The sequence below is a fragment of the Pteronotus mesoamericanus genome, unplaced genomic scaffold (assembly GCF_021234165.1).
Source record: "Pteronotus mesoamericanus isolate MK-2021 breed Mesoamerican mustached bat unplaced genomic scaffold, CSHL_Meso_final contig_181, whole genome shotgun sequence".
Classification (NCBI taxonomy): Eukaryota; Metazoa; Chordata; class Mammalia; order Chiroptera; family Mormoopidae; genus Pteronotus; species Pteronotus mesoamericanus.
Window position 1 is genome coordinate 11928875 of NW_026555077.1, and position 23552 is coordinate 11952426.

Here is a 23552-nt window from a genome sequence, read left to right on the forward strand (position 1 = left end):
GCCTGAAAAGAAATGCTAAAGGACATTTTCAAGCTGAAATAAAAGGATGTAATTAATATTGTAAAAACATATGAATGTGTAAAATTCACCTGTAAATATAAGTATATATTCAAAGCCACATTTTCTAATATTGTAATGATGATATGCAAATAACTTACAACCCTAGTTAAAATACAAATACACTAAAATAACTATAACTACAGTAATTTGTTACTGGATACATAAGATAAGAAGATATGAACTATCACATCAATAACCTAAAATGTTAAGGAGGAAGAAAGAAGTAAAGCTATAAAGTTTCTGTATGCTATCAAAGTTGTTATCAGCTTAAAATAGGATGTTATAATTCTTAAAATAATTTTTTTATCTGCTCCTGAGGACTTTTTTTTTCATTGCTGAGAGAGAAAGAGAGAGAGAGAGAGAGAAACATTGCTGTGAGAGAGAAACATCGATTGGTTGCTTTCTTGTATGCTCCCTGACCAGAGATGGAACCCGCAACTTAGGTATGTGTGTTGATCAGGAATTGAATTTACAAACTTTTGGTCCACAGGACAAAAACTCCAACCAACTGAGCCACACAGGCCAGGATGGGTGTTAAAATTCTAAGATATTTTATGTGAGCTAAAAGAAAAAACATGTAGTACATACATAAAATGATAAAGGATTCAAGGCATACTGCTATAAAAATTCATAAAATCAAAAAGACAGCAAGAGAGGAAGCAAGAAAGAAATGACCTATGAAACATTCAGAAAACCATTAAAATGACAACACAAAGCCCTAACTTATCAATTATTACTTTAGTTGTAAGTGGATTAAAATTTTCCGATCAAAATTCAGAGAATGGGTGAATGCATAAAAAAAAAACAACAAAAAACAAGACCCAACAATATGTTGTCTACAAGAGGCTCACTTAAGCTTTAGGGATACACAAAAACTGAGAGTGAAGGTATGGAAAATGTATTTCAAGCAAATAGTAACCAAATGATAGCAAGGGTATAGTTACATGTATCAGAAAAAATATACTTTGAGTTAAAAATAGTCAAAAGATGATAAGGACTTCTGATTTCCAGTCTCAAATTCCCAGGAAAGAAAATAAAATGGCTCCCAAATACACTGGGGATCCCTCACAAATCTGAGTCTCTGTAACCATGAGGACATGATCCTTTTGTACATCTGGAGTTTTAAGGATCCACTCTTTTTGGGAACAGTTCTTAGCAAAAGGGGAGGCATGACTTGCACACAGCCCAAAAAGTGCCCATTACGTTATTGTATCAGTGTGCTAGGCTTGCCATAAAAAATACAACACACTGGGTGGCCTGAACAATAGAAACTTATTTTCTCATGGCTCTGGAGGCTGGAAGTCTAAGATTAAGGTGCTGGCAGGGTTGGTTTCTCCTGAGGCTTCTCTCTGGCTTGCAGGTGGCCACCTTTTTGCTGGGCTCTCACCCTGCCTTTTTCTCCGTGCATGTGTTTCCCTGGTGAGTCTGCCTCTTCTTATAAGGTCCGCAGTCCTATTGGATTAAAGCTTCATGTGCCCTTATGAGTTCTTTTAACTATAAATACTTCCTAAGGGTCCTATCTCTAAATATAGTTACATTGGAAATTAGGGTTTCAGCCTATGAATTTTTGGGGAACACAATTCAGTCAGCAACACTTATCTTAGATAACTTTTGTAAGGTTCTTGTCTTGGAAACTGGTGAAGAACAGGTTTGTCTGATCTCTGGTTAAGCTTCAGCCTTACATCCTTTGATGACTATAATATCCGGAGGAGGTGGGGCAGTGACTGAAGTCTTGACAGCATGGAGGACTTCTTATAACTATACCATCAAGTCGTTGCTGAAGCCATAGCTGTTCAGTATAGCGCATTGACTGGATATTGTTTAAATATGTAATTGATTAAATGGGCGATTCAATGTCACAAGAGACAAAGAAGGTAATTATATAATGATAAACGGGTTGATTAATGAGTAATATATAATAATTCTAAATATTCATGCATCAATATTAGAGTACACTAAATATATTTATGCACTAAATATATAAAGAAAATGCTAACAGAAAGAAAAGGAGAAATAAACAGCAATGTAATATTTGGAAACTTTAATACCCCTACCCCTTTCTACAATGGGTAGCTTATCCAGATGGAGAATCAATAAGTGAATTGGAACAACAGTGAATTTGAACACTGTAGGCTAAATAAACCTAACAGACGTGTACAGAATATTTCATCCAACAGCAGTAGAATACACATTATTCACATTATTCTCAAATCCACAAAGAACATTTTCAAGGATAGATCATATATAGGGTCACAATATAAGTCTTGACTAATTCAGGATAATATTGTAGAATTTATATCAAGTATCTTTTATAGGCACAGTGGTATGAAACTAAAAATCAAGAGCAGGAGGAAAGCTGAAAAACTCACAAATACCTGGAAGTTAAAAAAAAATTCCTGAATAACTAATGGGTCAAAGAAAAAAATCAAAAGGGAAATTAAAAAAAATATCTTGAAACAAAAGTGAAACACAATATACCAAAACTTATGGGATGCAGCAAAAGCAGTCCTGAGTTGAGAGGTCATCGTTATAAATACCTATATTTTAAAAATGGGAAAGATAAACAACCCAGCTTTATACTCCAAGGAAGTAGGAAAAGAAAAACAACCTCAGGCCAAATATAGCAGAAGAAAGAGATGATAAAGATTAGAATAGAACTAGGTGAGATACAGAATAGGAAAAAAAATGTAAAAGATTAACAAAACTAAGATTTGGTTCTTTGAAATGACAAACCTTTAGCTAGACTTACCAAAAAGAGAGAGAGAGAGGGCTCAAATAAAGTTAGAAATGAAAGAGGAGGCATTATAAATAATAACGCAGAGAGAGAAAGGATTATGACAAATTGGAAAACCTAGGAAAAAATGGATAAATTCCTCAAATTATACTATCTACCAAAGCTGAACCATGGAGAAATAGAAAATCTGAAGAGACCAATAACATATAAGGAGATTGATTCAATAATGAAAAACCTCTGAACAAAGAAAAACCCAGGTGTCACTGATGAATTCAAACAAACATTTAAAGAAGAATTAATGCTAATTTTTCTCAAATTTTTTCATTCTCAAAATTCTTTCTCAACAAAGATTGTGAAGAGGAGGAAATACACCCAAGACCATTTTATGAGGCTTGCACTACCCTGAGACCAAAAGCAGACAAGGAAGCCACAAGAAAAAAAATTGCAGGCCAGTATTCTTGATAATAGATGCAACCATTCTCAGCAAAACATTAGCAGCCCTAATTCAACAATACAGTTGACCCTTGAAAAACACTGGTTTGGATTGCATGGGTTCATTTATGTGTTATTTAAAAATACGTAGTTGGCCCTCTGTATCCTTGGTTTTGCATCCACGGATTCAACCAGCATTTTAGATCCATGGTTGAGAATCCATGGATGCAGAGAGATGACTGTGCATTGTTTTATGTCATTCATTCATTTATAGACTTTATTTATTTTTAGAGAGAGGGGAAGGGAGGAAGAAAGAGGAAGAGAAATATCGATGTGTGAAAGAAACATCTATTGGTTGCCTCTTGCTTGCACCCCAACTGGGGACCAGGCCCACAACCCAGGATGTGCCCTGACCAAGAATCAAACCAGCGACCTTGTGCTCTTTGGGATGATGCTCAACCCACTGAGCCATGCCTGTCAGGGCTGTTCTGTGTCATTTTATGAGGTACTGAGCATCCACAGGTGTGAGTATGGGGTCCTGGAACCAATTCTCTGTGGATCCTGATGGATTGAAGTTAAATTTGGGAGGAGTCAAAAGTTGTATGTGAATTTTAAACCGCATGGGGTGGGGGTCAGCACCACTAACTCTTGCATTGTTCAAAAGTCAACTTCAGGTTACAAGGACCATACATCATGATAAAGTGGGTTTTATTTCAGGGATGCAAGGATGATTCAGCATCTGCAAATAAATCAATGTAATATACCATATTCATAAAATTAAATATAAAAAATTCTATAATCAATAGATGAAGTAAAAGCATTGGACAAAATTCAGTCCTTTCATGATAAAAACTCTTAACGAACTGAGGGTAGAATATACCTCAATAGAATAAAGACTATAGAAAACAAACATACAGCTAACATCATACTCAGAAGTGAAAGGTTGAAAGCATTTCTTCTAAGATTAAGAACAAGACAAAGGTGCCCACTCTCACCACTCCTATTCAACATAGTATTAGAAGTCCTAGTCAGAGCAGTTAGGTATGAAAAAGAAGTAAAAAGCACCCAAATCAGAAAGAAAGACGTAAAGCTATTTCTTTTTACAGATGACATGATCTTAAAATACAGACAACCTTAAAGAATTCATTACAAAAGCTAATGATATAAATAAAAAAATAACTTCAGGGGAATTTCTGAACAAAAAAATCAGCCTACAAAACCCCATTACATTTCTACACATTAACAATGAATTATCTGAAAAAGAAATAAAACAATCCCATTTAAAACAGCATCAAAGCAACAAAATACTTAGGAATAAATATAACCAAGGAGGTGAAATATCTGTACACAGAAAAATACAAGACACTGATAAATGAAATTGAAGAACACAGAAATAAATGTAAAGAGATATCATGCTCATGGATAAAGAATGAATATTGTTAAAATGTCCATACTACCCAAAGTATTGATAGAGTCAATATAATGCCTATCAAGGTTTCAATAGCATTTTTTTTCCAGAAATAGAAAAAAACTTAAAATTTGCATGGAACCACAAAAGACTTGCAAGAGCCAATGCAATCTTGAGAGAGAAGAACAAAGCTGGAGACATCACACTTCCTAAATTCAAATGCTATCAGTACAAAGTTATTTTCATCAACACAGCATGGTACTGGCATTAAAACAGACATAGATCATGAAAACGAATCAGGAGCCCAGATATATAGTCAACTAATACAAAAAAAAAGGCATACACACTGTTTATATATAGAATGGAATATTATTCAGCCATACAAAGAAGGAAATTCTTCCATTTACAACATGGACTTTGAAGGCATTATGCTTGTGTGCAATAAGACAAATAGAGAAAGACAAATACTCTATGTGTTATCTAAAAAAGCCTGAAATCATAGAGAGTAGATTGGTGGTTGCCAGGGGCAAGGAGATGAGGGAAATGGGTGGAGGCCATCAGAAGGTACAAACTTCTAGTTATAAGATGAATAAGTTATGAAGGTCTACTGTACAGCACGGTCACTATACTTCATAATACTGTATTGTAGGGTTGAAAGGAGCTAAGAGAGAAAATCTCAAAAGTACCCACCATACACATAAAAAGGTGATTATGTTCACTGATGAATGTGTTTACTAACATTATTATAGTAATCATTTAGCAACATATACAATGCACCTATATCAAATAATTGTGTTGTATATCTTAAACTTACATGTTATATGTCAATTATATCTTGTTATAGTGAGAGAAAAAAAGTTCAATGGCTTGTGCGACACATGGAGACAGTGTCTTCCCTCTTTGGAGTTTACGTAAATCGATAATCACTTTGGTTTATCACTCTTTCTTTATACCTCCAATTACTCAGTGCACATAGAAGGGGGTCAGAAAGATTGTATGTGTGTACACATAGGAGGCTGAGTTCTCTGAGTATTTGAAAAGGAACCCAGCAGTACTCACCGGAGGGCCCAGGAGACCAGGTGTCCCCGAGGGCCCTGCAGCCCCTGGCGAGCCCACCTCTCCACTGTCTCCGTCCTCTCCAGGAAGCCCCCTTCCTCCTGGGCTCCCCTGTAATCCAGGGAAAAAAATTTAAGGATCATAAAGTAGTGAAATAATTGTACCACATAATTAGCAGACTTTTCTTTAGAACATAAAAGTAGTTATATTAAGAGTAAGGCAAAAGTAGGTTTACAGTTGTTCATATGGAAAATAATACAATAATAAATAAATAATATGAGTCACCTCTGTTTCACATACTCACAACTGTAAACCTTTTCCCCACCCTGTTTAATACTTTAAAGATTTTACAAAACATCTACTTTATACACAATGTTAAAAGTATAATTTACCTTTAGTCCATCTTTTCCTTGGAGACCTTCTTCTCCAGGAGCTCCTGGTTCACCCTATTTTGTAGCAGTAATGGTAAGATTTATTATTTTACTAAATCATTTTATTTTTTTTTGCTTCTGGTACCTATAGAAAGTAGCATTTGTGTATATTTATTCCTAATTCTACTTTATTTATAATCAGTATTTGACAGTATAAGAGGCATAATTTATTTTTCCTGGAATAACTCTAAAGATGATTTAAGGAATCATAGTGTTGTAAATTCAAATACAAGATGGTCTCAGAATATCAATAACTTTCATACAATAAAAGTTAACATATATTTACCTGGTAACCTTGGAAATTTATACAGTTAGACCTCTGTTTTTGAGTTCAAGAACTGTAAACACCACACCTCATAAAATTACAGTACTTTGCTCTATTAAATTGACATAGATTAATGCAACTTAATTCAGTTAAATTCGGTGTACTTGATTTTTAGGGTTTGTATTTTCTCCCTTATAGAGGAGAAGCAACAGTCAGACCCCGTTATATCAAAAAGCTGTCTTACAGATACAGAACTTGGAGAAATGTAGAACCGTGTTTTCTGAAGCTAGTAGAGTAGCTTTATTTCAAGTAGGTTCTCTTGCTACCTGAACTATTTACAAGTAAATTAGTCAGTGCATCTTCCCAGCTGTCTCACTGCTCCCACCACTGACACTTCACTGCTCTGATCCCGCACTGCCTGCCCCACCCCCTGCACCAAAGGGAAAATATAAAGGAAATTGGATGCAAAAGAGACCTCCCTACTTTGGCTTTTTGTAAACAAATGTCTCAAAATTATCCAAGGCACTGTTATCTCTGGAAAAAACACAGATCAAATTAAAGGCTTTCTCTATTAGAGTAACTTCTGTAAGCTATCTAATTACAACTATTTACAATTATTTCCTTGAATGACCTTGCATGACTAGTTTTTTTGAAAACATAAGTGAGATTTCAATATTTTTTCTGTCTTGTTAGGTCAGGAAATATCCTGAGAGTTGATCACTAGAATTTGTGAATTTCCTCTTCTTGCTAACATTAGTGACAATCTCACTGACTCCACATATTTGGCGAGGGATCTGCAGAGCACACTTGATTCTGAGAAAAAGATGTATGAGGTTAGGACTCTAAATACTACTAAAAAACACTGTGAAGAGTCTGGCATGCAGCTTTGAAATTATGAAATACAGACACACATTTTCTAATACATCAGAAAGGTTTATTATGCAATTCTTGAAGTCTTTGGGTTAAGTTTTGAGTCCCTGAAATAGGGGGGCAGTGCATTAAAATGGTTTCTAGTAGAGGCTTACTCGTAATCCTGGTTCCCCAGCAACTCCAACACTGCCTGGAGGTCCAACATCTCCCTGAGGAAACAAAGGGAAAAAGTAAACCCTTTTCTATTAAAACTTTATGTCTAATAATTTTGGAGGGCATATCATGAGCACAGGGGTTCCAAAACACTTCTTATCTTTTCTTTTCTCCAGGTTAATTTATTGATATTTTGCCAATTAGCTTTATTATTTGTATTGCCTCTCTAATATATACATGCACACATACACACATCTGTATAGATATATACAGATAATATTTTTCTGAAGAAATTTTTTTCTGGCTCATTTTTATTTGCTGTTCTTCACCTGATTTCAAGATGGCTTTGCCAAAATGTGGCCAATACAGGAGATCGAATGGTGAAAGTGTAGGGACCCCGTTATTATTCAGGGAGGTTACCTTTGCACCTGGCTCGCCTTGCAGACCAGGCTCTCCCTCAATACCTGATGGTCCCTATAAGAGAATGAGTTGACATATGGTTTGTACACATTCCTTAACCAATTACAAAGACAATAACAATCTCATAAGATGGTAATAACTTTTAGCCCTTGGGTGAGATATCTATGTCCAGGAAGGGTCTTTGATGTCCCTCTATAAACTTCATGGCATAAGACCAGATAATTTCTGGGACTTTTTTAACAATTCAAATGACAAGACAATATAATCTGAAATAAAGACTTTTTAGACCAATTTCTTCTAATTCTTCCACTCATTTTTTTAATCCTTGGTCAAACACAAAATACCTCCCATTTCCTTTTCTAATTTTTTGTTCTCATCCTTTTACTATTCTGTGTTTTTTTCACTTTTTACTGTTCCCATTCATATTTGTTAGGCCCTCTACAACACACTTCCTTAAAAATTTTTTTTTAAATTGGTTTTATAAAATACCTCACACAATGAAGATATAAATTTATTCATATTATAAAAGATTTTATCTATCTATGTACCTACCTATCTCCCTACCTACCTGTCTGTCTCTCTATGGCATTTTCCCCGATTCTCCTTTCATGAGTGGGTCCAGTTGGAAAGCTTTTGGTTACTTTTACCTTAAAAACATACAACTTTCTGCAACCACTGGCTTTTTAGGTCTGGATCTCCTACAATTGCTGTCGTATTTTTTTTTTTGTTTCTTGAAGATATTTTGTTTTTGAACATGCTAATACATATCATTCGCTTGTTCCCTTCCTTGCTTCCCATTTCTCGTCCCCAATTCTGTTCTCTCTTCATCACTTTGCATGTATGTGTAATATGTGTATGTGTATACATATACACACAATTATAAACACATACACATATATTTTATAATTCCAATTATTTAGAATAGAGGGGTAAATTAAAGTAATTTTGACCAAAAGTTTTCTGTTTGTTTTGTTACAGGGGTTTCTCAATAGTTTAGATCCACGGGTAATAATCTTCTTTATACTTATTATAGATTAAAATATTATTTATGTCACTATAGCATTTTCAGTGAAAGTCCAATTTTCCATTTGACTTAGCCTCCACAATCCAAATTCACTTTGCTTTTTGCTTGTTCAAAAAAAAAATCTATAAATGCACAACAATACAGATGGACTTATAATGAAAAGCCCTGTCCATTCCTCAGAGCCAACTACTTATAAAACAATTTTTGTTTTTAGTTCTCCTAGTGATTACTTCTGTAACTCAAAAGTTATACTTCTACTTGTTGATGTACTTTCTTGCTACAGTTTAGTTCCCTTATACTTCCTTTGTGTACCATCATTTTATTCATCCTTAAATAGCTGCATTATTTAAATTTTTCTGTCAGCTACCTTTGTGAGTTCGCTACCACTGGGAGAGGCAGCACGGCACAGTGCTGGAGAGGGAGGGCTATGCAGTGGGACTGTCTGGATTTCTGCTCTCCCTCAGAAATGACAGAATTTAATATCCCACCCTAAGATTAAATTTATCTCTTGAGAGAGAATTCCAACACTTTCAGGATTTCTTTCATATCAGAATTGCTTTTATTTTCAGAGGCCCCCTCCAGTGTCTTGATTTCTCCCAATCTGCTATCACCTCTTGGTTTCTTTCATTCCTTTCTTAGGCAAAGTCCAATAGCTGATATTCTGATCTGTGGTGTCTATTTTTTACACCATTCTTGATTTAGCACTTTAAATCCCCTCTTACATGTATATTCACAGTTGAATATTTGGGAAAAATTACACATTTGTGCAAAGTGGCCTCATTATATGTTGAGAGGCACCATGGCTAAGAGAATAGTATGTAGAGAGAGATTGCCTAAATTTAAATGTGGGCTCCATCACTACTACTCATTTTGCTCTTGAGCAAGATACTTAAACATTTCATGCTTTAGTTTCCTTATCTGTAGAATGAGGATAACAAGGGCATCTACCTCATAGGGTGTTGTTATGGTTCACTACTATAGGAAAGCACATAAGCACACTAGTACCACAGACAGTGCTCTATAATTGTTAGCTATTATCTTCATCATCATCATTAATATAATGCAAATTCAGTCTTCTACTTCAGCTTGACTTTTAGTAAGGTATACATGTTCTTTATCTTGTCTTTTATCTTCTTCCATTATCATCAACTACTATTCTAAATCAGTGTATTTTCCACAACTGATCTATTCAACCTCCACTTCTTACCACAAACAGAATTCTTGTCTCCTACTCTGATAAAATAACTCTAAGTTAGGAGGTATGACTTCTCTCAGCTTTCTTTAGGCTCAGAGAATGTGGATTAGTATAGGTTATCAGCATTAGTTTTTGGGTCAGATGTGGATTCAAAGCTCAATTATGCTACTTGTTAACCATTTACCCTGAGCAAATTGGCAGATTATGATCTTTCATTCCCTAACATTTTTCTTTGGTCTCAGAAAAGGAAGGGTATTAACATTCATCTTGCTGCACAACCTAGAAATCTGGGAATGCTTTTTACTTCTCTTTTCCCATTACCTTCCATACTCCACAAATATGCAAGTTTAGAGAATTTATGTCTAACAAACATTTCTCAAGTCGATCCCCTCCTATCCTTTTCTATGCCTCTACTTTAAATTGTCCTCATTCCTAGCCTGGTTGAAGGCAATAGCCTTTAAAAGGTCTACATGTCTTCTCAAATATATCCTCAATGCAACTGCTGGAATTATATTCTAACTATAGAAATCTGTCTTTAACACTGCTTTGCATATACACTATAATTACGACAGCCCATAACATATAAAGTTCAAGCTTCTTAACAGAGTACACAGGACTTTTCATGATCTAACCATTTCTCTATAACTTCATCAATTACCACTTCTTGCTTTTACTTTACACATCAATGAATGCATACTGCCCCATTTTTGCATGCTTCTGTCCATACTATCAATTTCCCTGCAATTCGCTTATCCTTATTCTTTCTTTTCATATGGCTAACACTTACTCATTCCTTGAAACTCATTTCAAACCCCCTTCACTCACACACACACACACACACACACACACACGCATGTTTTCTTTTTTCCTTATGCAGGTAAGGTTAGTGCTCTTAAATTGCCCTGTGAATATCTTCATTACTGGGTCTAACACATTGGAATATAATGATCTTTTATGTGATCGTAACCTAAAATAGATTAAAAACTCCTAAAGGAGTCAGGGACCATATCTCAGCCATGCTTTTATCCCCAGTGGATACACAGTACAGAGCAAAACAGCATGTCATAATCATGGAATTAAAAACAGGCCAACAAACTGGAACACAGCGGGGAGGAGAAAAGTTTTATTGGAATATGGTGGAACACATCTGTAGATGTTAGATAATGTAGAACATTATGTATCATGTTAAGAAATGGACATTTTATTAAAGGCTATGAAGGACATTAAAAGTTTTCAAGCAGAGAAAAGATATAACAAAGATAAGCTGGTGACAAGTAGTTAAAAAATGATGGGAGTTGGAGGAGACATGGGATAAAAGCAGAGGAATAGAGTACTGGAAGTAGTGATGAAAAGGAAAGGTTGGAACTGAGACATTGGAGTAGGAGGACCTACTCGAAGGGAAAACGTGGCTGATTGGAGAGAATGAAGTAAGAAGATAAGTCTAGGGTGCCTCAGTTTAAGATGAATGGGCCAAAGGATTATCTTTCAGTGAGATGGGAATAACAGAAGAACAATGGGAAAGTAATGGGTTTGGATTAGATATTTTGAATTTGAGACGGTTCTTGGGACTTTTCGGTACTTATGTAAAAGAGAACAGAAAATCAATAACTGGGGCTGAAAGGAAAGGCGCGCATTGAGCTGTCTGCTGAGAGCTATCAGAATAATATGTACTGGTAATTAAAGTCACTGACAATATGATTGCTAAGAGGAGGAAGGACGGCTTCACATAAAGACAGAAAAAGGCTAATCAGAAGGTAAAGAGCAGAACCAAGACACAGAAGTTTCAAAAAAGCCAAGGCAGGAGAGGATTTATGTCTAACTTATTTAGCACTAAAGCAAATAAATAACAGAAATAGTAATTATATTTTATAGTTATAACAACTGGGGTTTATTATTCCAAAATATATCCTGAATAGGGGTCACTTCTCAATATTCTTCTATAAAGGAGATACAACAAAATGAATGAAGGGCTATCAAGTTAACTTTTGATCAGTTAGGGAAAAGTTTTACCCACTTTTTGTTCTGTCATTTAAATGAGCTGTCAAGAGGAAAATTATTTATTTAAATAAATAGATAAATAAATAAATTTATACAATACAGTACGATAGTCATCCCACTTATAATGGGATTTTAGGCTTTATTTTCTGAATATGACACAAAACACTATAATTATTCTCAATAATATATATCTAATATATCAATTACATGTTTGAGGCATCTTACAGAAAATATTAAGCACTGATGAACTAAGAAGAAAGAGCCACAAAAGATTACCTCAGCACCCATTTCTCCAGGAGGCCCAGCATCACCTTGTGGCCCTCGCGGTCCCTGTATTAAAGTAAAATTAAACATCTGAGAATACAAGTTTACTCTATATTTCAATCAACATAAGCATCTAAATATGGAATTTATAAGATATCACATGTAATATGTTTATTAATGTATTATTTTACTTTCTGCATAAACAATGTTATATCTTTTTTTGATACATGTGTCCCTTTTGTGAATACCATTAAGGTGTGCTTGGATGCAAAAGGAGAACAACTGCTTTCTGCTATATACGCGAACATACACACAGTGGCACTGTTTTCAAAATTTCTGAGACTTAATTTGTCTCCAGTTAGTAATGCCTCTGAAGTTTAACTCCAAAGAACAAAATGATAGAAAAATAATTCTCCAGGTCAAGAGAAGTAGTTAAAAAAAACACTCATTCTGAAAAAAAAAATTCTTTCTTTCAAACTTTTATTTCATGTAAATACATCCTATAAATCAGTGGAAGAAGGCAATATGTATCTATCATTAATTCTCATAGATTAAAAACATCTAGATGTTACAGAAAAAAAGGAGAGAAAAGGTAGTACCATTTATTATTTCATTCCCTAAATTTACTCATTCATCAATAAACACTTATCAAATGCCTAATAAATATGCAATATTGTGTTTAGGCTTTCAGAAGTCATCTTATTTAATGGGTATGATAATTATAGATTTACTTAATATCATGGAAAAATATGTGACAAACAAAATAGCAGTTTTGAAGAAGTAAATATTTGATCTCCAATGAAATAAAAATATGTTGCAGTTTGTTTGATGTACTTTATGATGGTACTAAGTCCAGTTGAACAATTCCTGTTTCATATGAATGGATATAACATTGTCCACATGGGATAATCACTAAGGCGCAATAAAATGCATGTTGGAACCTTTATGGAAATTTTGGTCACTCTGAAATTGAATGGTTTAGCCTGAAGGAAATGAACACTGAGTAATTAGTTTATTGCCTAAACATTAAGTTGCTCAATGTAACAGATCTTCTTAGTGTGTGGAAACAATTTAACTGGCTAGAATGAGTTTAGATAAATTCATACTTATTTAGCAACTACAATATAATGGCATTTCTCCAGCCACCTAAAACAAGCTACTTGTACTTTTTGCTATCTGTGGAAAGAGAATAATTTGATCTTTCTGGAAAAACAGAAGGTGTTTTATAGATTGAGAAAATAACAAGATAGTTAAAATTTTCTATGAGGTTATAGTCCATCACAATTTTGTGAACATCTCACTTTTTAAAAATGTAATACTGGAGAGCAAAACTGTGGTATGATTAGTTATCTTCAACTGTTTTTCTAAACTGTTACAGTAATGCTCATTTAAAAAGATTTGAAAAGCACAGAAAGTACAAAAAACCAGATTAAGTTAAACACTATAAATATTCTTTCATGGATCCTTCTAAATCTTTTGTGGGACCATACTTATAAATAACTCTATATCCTTCTGTATGCTTAAGGTTATATTCTAAATACAAATATTGTACCATGTTGATAAATATTTCATAACAAAATTATTCAAGGGCTATACAATATTCCATTTAATATTCCACAGTAACATAAATTAATCATTTTCTTAATACTAGAGATTTATATTGTTAATTACTCTTTATAGTAAAATTGTGCTATAGTGAATTTATTATATGCATTTTAGGCTATTTATAAATGAAATTCAAGGTCTGCAACATTATGTGATATTGTCAAATAACTAAGATAAACTTTTGACTGATAAGATTACAAGGTTGGTATATAGCCATCACTTATGTTTTCCCTTACTCAACAGTTAGTCAATTAAAGGTTTTAGGAGGTCAGTGATATATTTCAATTATGGCTTATTAAATATTATGGATACTACTTTAAAATTCAGAGGTTCTCCTCACAATGTATTCCTACCATATTATAAAAACTCTGAGAGAAGTATCTTTGTGCATAAGTGTTTGTGTGTAGTCTGCATTTTCCTCCTTAGAACATACTCTGAAATACAATGTTATTTGGTCAAAAGCCAAGTCAATTTCTAAAAATCTTGCAACAATTAACACTCAAAAAGCAAGATATAAAAATTAGAACCTATTTCTATGAATGCATGCCAACACAGAATATTTTTAAAATTCTTTGTTAATGTGGTGGACAATCTGGTACTTTAAGAGTGAGTATTTTGGTTAAATATTGCTTTTGGCATTTGCTTATCAGCCATCTGTGATATTCTATGTGTTGCTTAATAATATCCTTTGCCCATATATTTTGGGAGTCATTTAAAAAAATTGTGTAAATTCATTAGGTATTAAGTGCCTTAACTTTCACTTTTTTATGCCAGGTTAAAAATATTGAGCTGTTTTGCCTGCTCATTTTTATTTATCCTTGGAATAATTAAATCAAACCCCTACACTCAATTTATAATAGGTAATGGGATTGAAGTAAATGTAATACATTAATTTTATTATTTTTTATTTAATTTTTATTGTATTTTTTCCATTACCATTTAGTCCCCTTATACCTCCTTCCCTCAGCAATCGCTACGCTGCTGTCCATGCCCATGAGTCCTTCTTTTTTGCTCAGTCCCTCCACCCTCTATCCTCCCCCTGCCACTAGCTGTTACCCTTCTCTCCATCTATGAGTCTGTCTCTGTTTGTTAGCTCAGTTTGTTCATTAGATTCCACATATGAATGAAATCATATGGTATTTGTCTTTCTCTGACTGGCTTACTTTACTTAGCATAAAGTTCTATAGGTCTTGCCCATACTGTTTCAAAGGGTAAACTTTCTTCTTTTTTATGGCCAAGTAGTGTTCCACTGTGTAAATGTCTGATAGTTATTTTATCTGCTCATCTACTGGTGGACACTTGGGCTGCTTCCATATCTTGGTCATTGTAAATAATGCTTTAATGAACATAGGGGTGCTTATGTTCTTTTGAATTAGTGTTTTGGGTTCCATTGGATGTATTCCTAGAAGTGGGATTGCTGGGTCAAAAGGCAGGTCCATTTTTAATTTTTTGAGGTCTCTCCATACTGCTTTCCACAGTGGCTGCACCAGTCTGCATTTCCACTAGTAGTGCAAAAGGGTTTCCCTTTCTCCACATCCTCAACAGCACTTGTTATTTGTTGATTTATTGATGATTGCCATTCTGACAGGTGTGAGATGATATCTCATTGTGGTTTTGATTTGCATTTCTCTGATGATTAGTGATGTTGAGCATCTTCTCATGTCTATCGGCCATCTGTATGTCTTCTTTGGATGTGTCTATTCATGCCCTTTGTCCATTTTTAAATTGGGTTGGTTTTTTTGGTTGTTGAGTTTTGTCAGTTCTTTATAAATTTTGGATACTAGCTACTTATCAGGTGTATTGGCAAATATATTCTCCCATTCTGAGAGTTGTCTTTTTATTTTGTTGATGATTTCCTTTGCTGTACAAAAACTTTTTAGTTTGATGAAGTTCTACATGTTTATTTTTTCTTTTGTTTCCCTTGCCTGGTGAGATACATCTGATAATATTGCTATGAGCAATGTCTGAGATTTGCTGCCTACGCTCTTTTCTATGATTTTTATGGTTTCCGGTTTAATAGTTAAGTCTTTGATCCACTTTGAATTATCTTGTGTGTGGTGTAAGAAGGTGGCCTAGTTTCATTTTTCTGCATGTACGTGTCCAATTTTCTCAACACCATTTATTGAATAAACTATGTGTAGCTCATTGTACATAAGAGAATATATAACACAGAAACTGTCCTAATCTGGGGTAGGAAAAGGTTCCATGAGGAGGATTATTTGAGCTGTGATTTCCAGGATGAATAATAGTTACTTAGGCAAAGACGGGGAAACATTATTCCAGAGAGAAGCCATGAACCATCTATAAGTCTTCTTTTTTCAGTTTTCTATTTAGATAATAATTTGCTTTTCTGCTTAAGTCCGTTTCTAGGTCACTTAGTAAATTTTTGGAATTTTATTCATATTTTTCTTCTTATTGAGGGCAATTTTATAGAGTTGTGCATTGCACAAATTTAGGAGCACTATACACATCAGTTTTGCATTGATTGGACTTTTTTTTTTCAAATGTGATAAAAAATCTAGATTAGAGGTCAGCAAGCCTTTTCCTACAGGGCCAGATAATATGTATTTCAGGCTTGTGGAGCATGTGGTCTCATGTTTCATATATATCAACTTTGCTGTTGTAGCAAGAAAACAGTCATACATATATAAGTGAATGGCTGTAATGTGTATGAACACAATTTTATTTACAAAAGCAAGTGCGTGGTCTAAGGGCTATTGTTTGATTAAATACATACATTTGCCTAAATACTTCTAAAGGAATCTAAGATTGTCATGGAGATTTGAAGGCAGGTTCTGAATAGGGCTGATCTCCTAAGTTATATATCTGCTTTTCCTCTCACCTCTTTGTCTCCTTTTCAGTTCATTCCTCTTCTCCCAACATATATTACATGTTGAATTTCTTCAAAGCTCAGCTTTAGATCCTTTTTTCCTCTCACTCCTATATTCTCCCCTAGGCTAATTACTTCAATATTTTTAACTTCAATAAATTCCTCTGCTCAGAGCATCATATCTAACTGTCAACTTCACATTTCTCAAAGACACTTCAAATTCAACATAGCTAAACTGAACTTAAAATCCTCCATGATCAAACCTAGGTTTTTCTTGGCGTTTCCAATTTCAGTAAATGATACAATTATCTCATTAATTCTTCAAGTCAGAATCTTAGGAATCATACTTCATTTACAGGATATCTACCTCCTGTTGATTTTATCTCCTTTTGAACCTTTTATATCTATGTACTTCTTTTCTTGCTAATCCAAAGGAAAAGGCCCTACCATCTCTTATCTAGATTATTGCAACAGAAAGCCATTCTTTTCCTTTCTTGGTCCCTTACAATTTGATCTCTGTCTTGTAGAGATCAATTTGAATGATTTTAACAAAGCAATAATCATATCCTAAAGCTAGCCCCATCCTTTCAAAGACATTTATTTGTTCTTAGGATAAAAACACAAATCCTTGGGAACATGGCTCATAAAGTTGCACGTGTTTTGTCCTCTTCCTCCCTTTCTGTCCTCATCTTGCATTTACTTTCCTCCTGACTCTCTGTGCCACAGCCATGTTGACCTTCTTTTTAAATCTTCAAATAAACATGTAGTGCTTCCTCCCAGGCTTATGACTTCTCTCTGGAATGCCATTCCCCCACTTTTGCCTAAGAAACTACTATCCATCCTGGAGATCACAGCTCAAATACCCCTCCTCATGGAAACTTTTCCTACGTCTAGATTAGGATAGTTTCTCTGTTACACATTCTCTTAGAACTGAATCCTCTAGTTTAGAGCATTTATTTCAGTTTTAAATGACCCATTTATCAGCCCTGATGTAGCTCAGCAGATTGAGTGCTGGCTTGTGAACCAAAGGGTCACAAGTTTGATTTTCATTCAGGGCACATGCCTGGGTTGCGGGCCATGTCTCTGGTAGGGGGCATTCAAGAAGCAACCATACGGTGATTTTCCTTCTCTTTCTCCCTCCCTTCCTCTCTATAAATAAATAAATAAATAAAATCTTAAAAAAAACTATAGTCAAATCAAACTTTAAAAAGATTATCCATTTATCTTTGTTATTAATTAATGTGTACTTCTATCATTAGACTGAAAACTCCATGGTGACCACTGTATTCCAAGTGCAGGTTCTTAACAAATATTTGTTGTTTGAATGAATGATCAACTATCCAAATCCTAAAACTTTGCATTGCATTGAATGAACCAGTTTTGAATTTTGTCTGATAAAAAGTGACAATTGTAATAGGTCTTGGCTGTAAAAAAGCAGTAGTCCTCTATTTTATGATTCCCAAAATATTTTGACATCTCCTCTGTGTCCCTCATTTTACCAAGTTATTTCTATTCTTTTCTTTCTATGACTTGGCCAGGCAGCTCAAAAATATGAAGCAAAACCTATGGTAGCCATTATAAATTGATTTATATTTTATTTATTAGCCTTATTGTCCCTGTGACCTGAATGTCATTTTTTTCAAGTACAGTGCTTTTTATTCATTCAATATTTTTCCAACCTATGGAACACTGTTCTATCATAATCAAATCACCATAAAACACCAGAAGACTCTTTCAGGAGTAAACAGGAGTAGCCTGTACCATATTCCACTGTAAGAAATTTCCACTATTTGAACGACATCTCTTAGAAGATTTTCATGACTCTCACAGTCTATAAAATACCCATATTCCATAATATAGCCTTTAAAAGGTAAGGTGGGTGAGTTTTAAGTAGACTGAGAAAGGTTGGATGAATCACAGCACAAAATGGAAAGGGGGGTTAAAGTAAAAAGAGAACAAACATTGTAGGGATGACTCAGAATTGCACAAAGACCTGGGTTTTACAAATCTCAGAGCTTAAAATAAATTCTTTATTTCAAAAACTCTAATTCAAGCCTTCAAATCTCCTGATTAGTAAAGTATAATGACAGATCCTCAAGGGAGACTGATTTATCAATTTTTAGGTGCTGTAAAGCCATTTAGTCATCAGTGACTGCAGGAACAAATCTTTTCTTGTATAAGGTCAAGATACTGCCTCTGCTGTTGCCATAGCTCTATTGACACACTTAATCTTCACTTAAATGTGTTCTTTATTAAAACTAAATTAATTTTCACTCCATTTCACTTCATCTAATATTACTAGCTGAATGATTGATTATATCTTTGGGACATGACATTTGGTCAATTCAGTTAAACAAACATGCATTACGTAGATATAATATGTCAGACATTATATTAGAAAAGGAGATTGCAAAGGTGAAAGAAATGGTCTCTGATTTCAAGGAGCCACAGACTTTGTTTTAGAAGAAAGAGCTATTTAAGTAAATAATTTTAAAGAAAGTTACATTATTTTTGATAAAATAAATATTAGAATTGGGATAGCAAGTTAAGAGATACTAAATACAAAGAAAACTGAGAAGGATTTAGTTTCATAAAATCAACACCATACCTAAGATTCTTTAAATGGAAAGAACTGTATATATGATCAAATCTTCATTTATTGTTTTGAGAACTTATAGGTTAAATATGTAAGGGAGCAAATGAATACAGTTTGATAAGAATAATTCTTTGACCTTTAGAATTTTTCCACTTGCTACTAGCTAAATAAATTATGCAAAGGCCACCTGTAAACCTTTGTGTCAACTGATGGATAAGATCAGCTCAATAGTTTGAAAGACTACATTGTATTGTAAATATTAGAAGCATGATACATCATATTACATCTGATATCATTCCAGAAGAATGATTTCATAGGCAATAAAGAATAAAACGTGAGAAAGTAGGAGTGACAAGGTCTTTCCTTTTCACAATTCATTTTCCATGCAAACTCTATAATTAAATTACATTTAGAAATTGCCATGTAAATTTTGTATTATTGATGTACCAACTTTTCTGTCAGATTTGTACATTTTGGCCAATCAGATGTGGAGTTTGACTTCTCTATATGGTATTTTTTCCTTTTATTAAATTTATTGGGGTAACATTGGTTAATAAGATTATATGGGTTTCAAGTATACATTTCTATGATATATGATCTTCATAATTGCATTATTTATAATAGTACATTGGACTTCTATGTGGTCTTTCATATAGAGTTGGCCTCATAAATGTGATTTGTGTGTGTGTTTGTGTGTGTGTGGCAGTGTAAATATTATTACATAAACAGCAAGTCATTCATAAAAAAATTTCTGAGATTCAATAAAATGCAGTTATCATTGTTGAACATAGAACTATGTGAAGTTTTACAGTCCCAGAAAAACTAGACCATATTTGACTATATGAATCTAGGAAGGCTCTAAAGACTATGTTGATAGTAAATTATTTGTTCTGCATAATAAGGTGTCCATGACAAATACTGTTTTTAGAAACATACCAGCCACAGCAGAAGACAATAATATCAAAAAGATAAATGTACATTATGAGAAAAAACATAATTAGAAAATTATAAAGATAAACTTACTGGTTCTCCTGAAAGTCCCCTGTCTCCTGTACTCCCGGGGGGTCCTTGTGAACCCTGAATAAACAAAGGCAAACCTTGAAGAAAAAGTGGTGCTTGGAAATGTTTTAATCAGTTTCTTTACCTTACCCTTCTTTCATAATCCTTCCACCTAACTTTTCTATCTACCTCTATTCTTCTTTTTCCTTTTGTGATAAAATATGCATAACATAAAATTAACCATTTTAACAATTTTTAAGTGTACAGTTTTGTGGCATTAAGTACACTCACATTGTTGTGCTACCATTTCCACCATCTATCTTTAAAACTTTTTATCTTTCCAAACTGTATATCCATTAAATAACTCCATTTTCCTCCCCCATTCCTATGGCAACCACCCTTCTTTCAGTCCCCAAATCTGACTATTCTAGGTACCTTGTAAGTGGAAGAATATAATATTTTTCTTTTGTGTCTGACTTATTTCATGTAGCATAATGTCTTCAAGGTTCATCCATGTATAATGTGTGTTAAGACTTCCTTCCTTTTAAAGGTTGAATAATATTCCAATATATACATGCATGTGTACACACACACATATTACATTTTGTATATTCATTTATCTGTCAATGGACATTTGGATTTCTGCCTTTTGGCTACTGTGAATAATGCTTCTATAAACATTGGTGTACAGATACCTCTTTGAGTCCCTACTTTCAACACTGTTAGGTATAAACCTAGAGGTGAAATTGATGGATTATAAAACAATTCTATGTTTAAATGTTTGAGGAACCAACAAGTTGTTTTCCACAGCAGCCCTACCATTTAACATTCCCACAAGCAATGCACAGAGTCTACATTTCTCCACGTTCTTGCCAACACCTGTGTGCATGTGTGTGCATTTATTTTTTTAATGACAATTTTATTTTTATTTAAAAATTTTAATTGCATTTTTTTCCATTACCATTCATTGCCCTTACATCCCCTTTCCCCTGCAATTACCACACTGTTGTCCATGTCCGTAGACCCTTTTCCTTTAATAATTGTCATCTTAATGGATAGGAAGTAGTATCTCATTGTGGTTTTGATTTGCATTTCTCTAATGACTAGTAATACTGAGCATCTATTTGTGTGCTTATTGGCCATTTGTGTATCTTCTTTGGAATAATGTTTATTCAAGGTCTCTGCCATTTTGAGGGTGATATTTCTTTTGTTGTTTTTGTTTTAGGAGTTCTTTATATTGATGTGTATTCTTATGTTTAATCCCCATTCTAAACAGTAACAAATAATTGAGCATAATTATTTTAAACTTGGATTTTTAATAACTGTAATATTGTCATGAAAGTGTTTTATACAGAAATAATGTCCTTTTAATGTGTTAATACGTATATAACTTTATGGTTTTAAAACCTGGTAAAGCACAAGAATCTCAGGACCTAGAAGACCATATTGGACTTCTCCAATGTCCTTTCACCCCCTCCCCCCATTTTTATACCATGCCATCTATGATACCAAAAAATTAAGTCTTAGATATGGGGATATATTCTAAAATGGTACATAAAACTCTAAATCAAATTTCAGGTCTGTTTTGATTCTCCCATACAAAGGTTCACTGAGCATGTACTGAGTACCAAACACTGATGACTACTAATGATATATAAAATACTGCTCTTGTCTATTTGCAATTTGTTTCCTCTGTATTATTCACCTGGGGAAGGTTGGTCACTGTACAGTGGATCACAGTTACTGTTTATCTTAAAACTAAATCTAAGAGAAAAAGATAATATTCACTTAAATGTAGAGATATTAAAAATTTCTAGCATCATGGAATCTTCTAAGCTACAATCATCAATGCTATTTTTAGTTAGGTATGGTTCTCCAGTTAGACAAAGGAAGATCTGTAAAAATCACGGACTTCCATCTGACTAAGGTCCTTTTTCAGTCATGAAAATCATACGTTACCCATTACTAAAGGCTCCTAAATTAAGAGACAGAATCAACACAAGGGATCCCAACTGAAACATACAGTGAAAGTTTAGAACCCTAAGTAATTTCTGCTTAGTTTGCTTTGTAAAGTGTGTTTGCACACAATAGCAAGCTTCATATATACTTTTAATGCTGTTAATGGTGCATAAAATCTGTTTGGCAAAGCTATGAAATGATTTAAATGGCCTCTGTTTTTATTGGATATGAAGAAGAAAAGCACAAGCTGGCACAAAATAAAAATTCCCTTTAAGGCTTTTCAGATGCTACTGAAAATAAGTAGAACTCCTTGCTCCATGACTTGAATTCAGCGATTATGAATATGATGCTCAGGAGGATAATGACTACTATGGTTGCTATTTGTTAAGAACCCATGCCAAACAGGTAATAAGCATCATTTGTTGTAACTATGAAGAGTATCTCATTTAAAAGACAGGGAAACTGAGGCTCAGAGAGGTTAAAAAATTAGTACAAAGTAAAAACAGCTAATAAGTGGCAGAACATATATCTGATCTCCATTATGTCTGATCCAATGGCATGCTCTTCCACTGTACCAAACTGCCTTCTACTGATTTCAGTGAGCAATCTTTCAATGTTTTTTCCATTTTCAACAATTACGTAGGGCATCCTCATAGACTTTTCATAAGCAAAAGAACATGTAAATGTTATTCCCATGGCTACGCTTTCACTGTAGGATTGTCAAAGCTATGAGCATTTTGCTTCATTATCTGAAGAATAGGAAAAAATAGAGATAATACTATATACTTTTTGTATTATAAGAATTACGGGCCCTGGCTGGTGTGGCTCAGTGGACTGAGCACTGGACTGTGAACCAAAGGGTGGTTGGTTTGATTCTCAGTCAGGGCACATGCCTGGGTTGCGGGCCAGGTCCCCAGGAGGGGGCATACAAGAAGCAACCACAGGTTGATGTTTCTCTCCCTCTCTTTCTCTTTCCCTTCCCCTCTGTCTAAAATAAATAAATAATATCTTTAAAAAAAAGAATTATGAAATAAAGGTTTCACAACTATTTTGTCATTCTAGAGAAAACTTTATTTAAAGAAATGTTAAGAGTTTCCACTTCTAATATTATCCAAGTAGTTCCTATCAAACCAACTTATATACAGAGATCTATAAATCCAGGAAAAAAATATTAAAAAAAAAGATCTGAAGGCATTCAGGAAAGACAAAAATAAGCAAAAACTAGATTGGAGGGGTCTAAGTATAGAAGAAAA

The 23552-nt window shown here is 34.0% G+C and overlaps 1 protein-coding gene across 1 annotated transcript in view; it reads right to left on the bottom strand.

Moving 5' to 3' along the window:
• Positions 1 to 23552, bottom strand: part of COL24A1 (collagen type XXIV alpha 1 chain) — a 299775-nt gene that overhangs the window by 91807 nt on the left and 184416 nt on the right. The window contains 6 exon segments of the mRNA XM_054566926.1: positions 5694 to 5801; positions 6083 to 6136; positions 7412 to 7465; positions 7830 to 7883; positions 12323 to 12376; positions 20365 to 20418. Coding sequence (XP_054422901.1) covers positions 5694 to 5801; positions 6083 to 6136; positions 7412 to 7465; positions 7830 to 7883; positions 12323 to 12376; positions 20365 to 20418 — 378 coding nt within the window.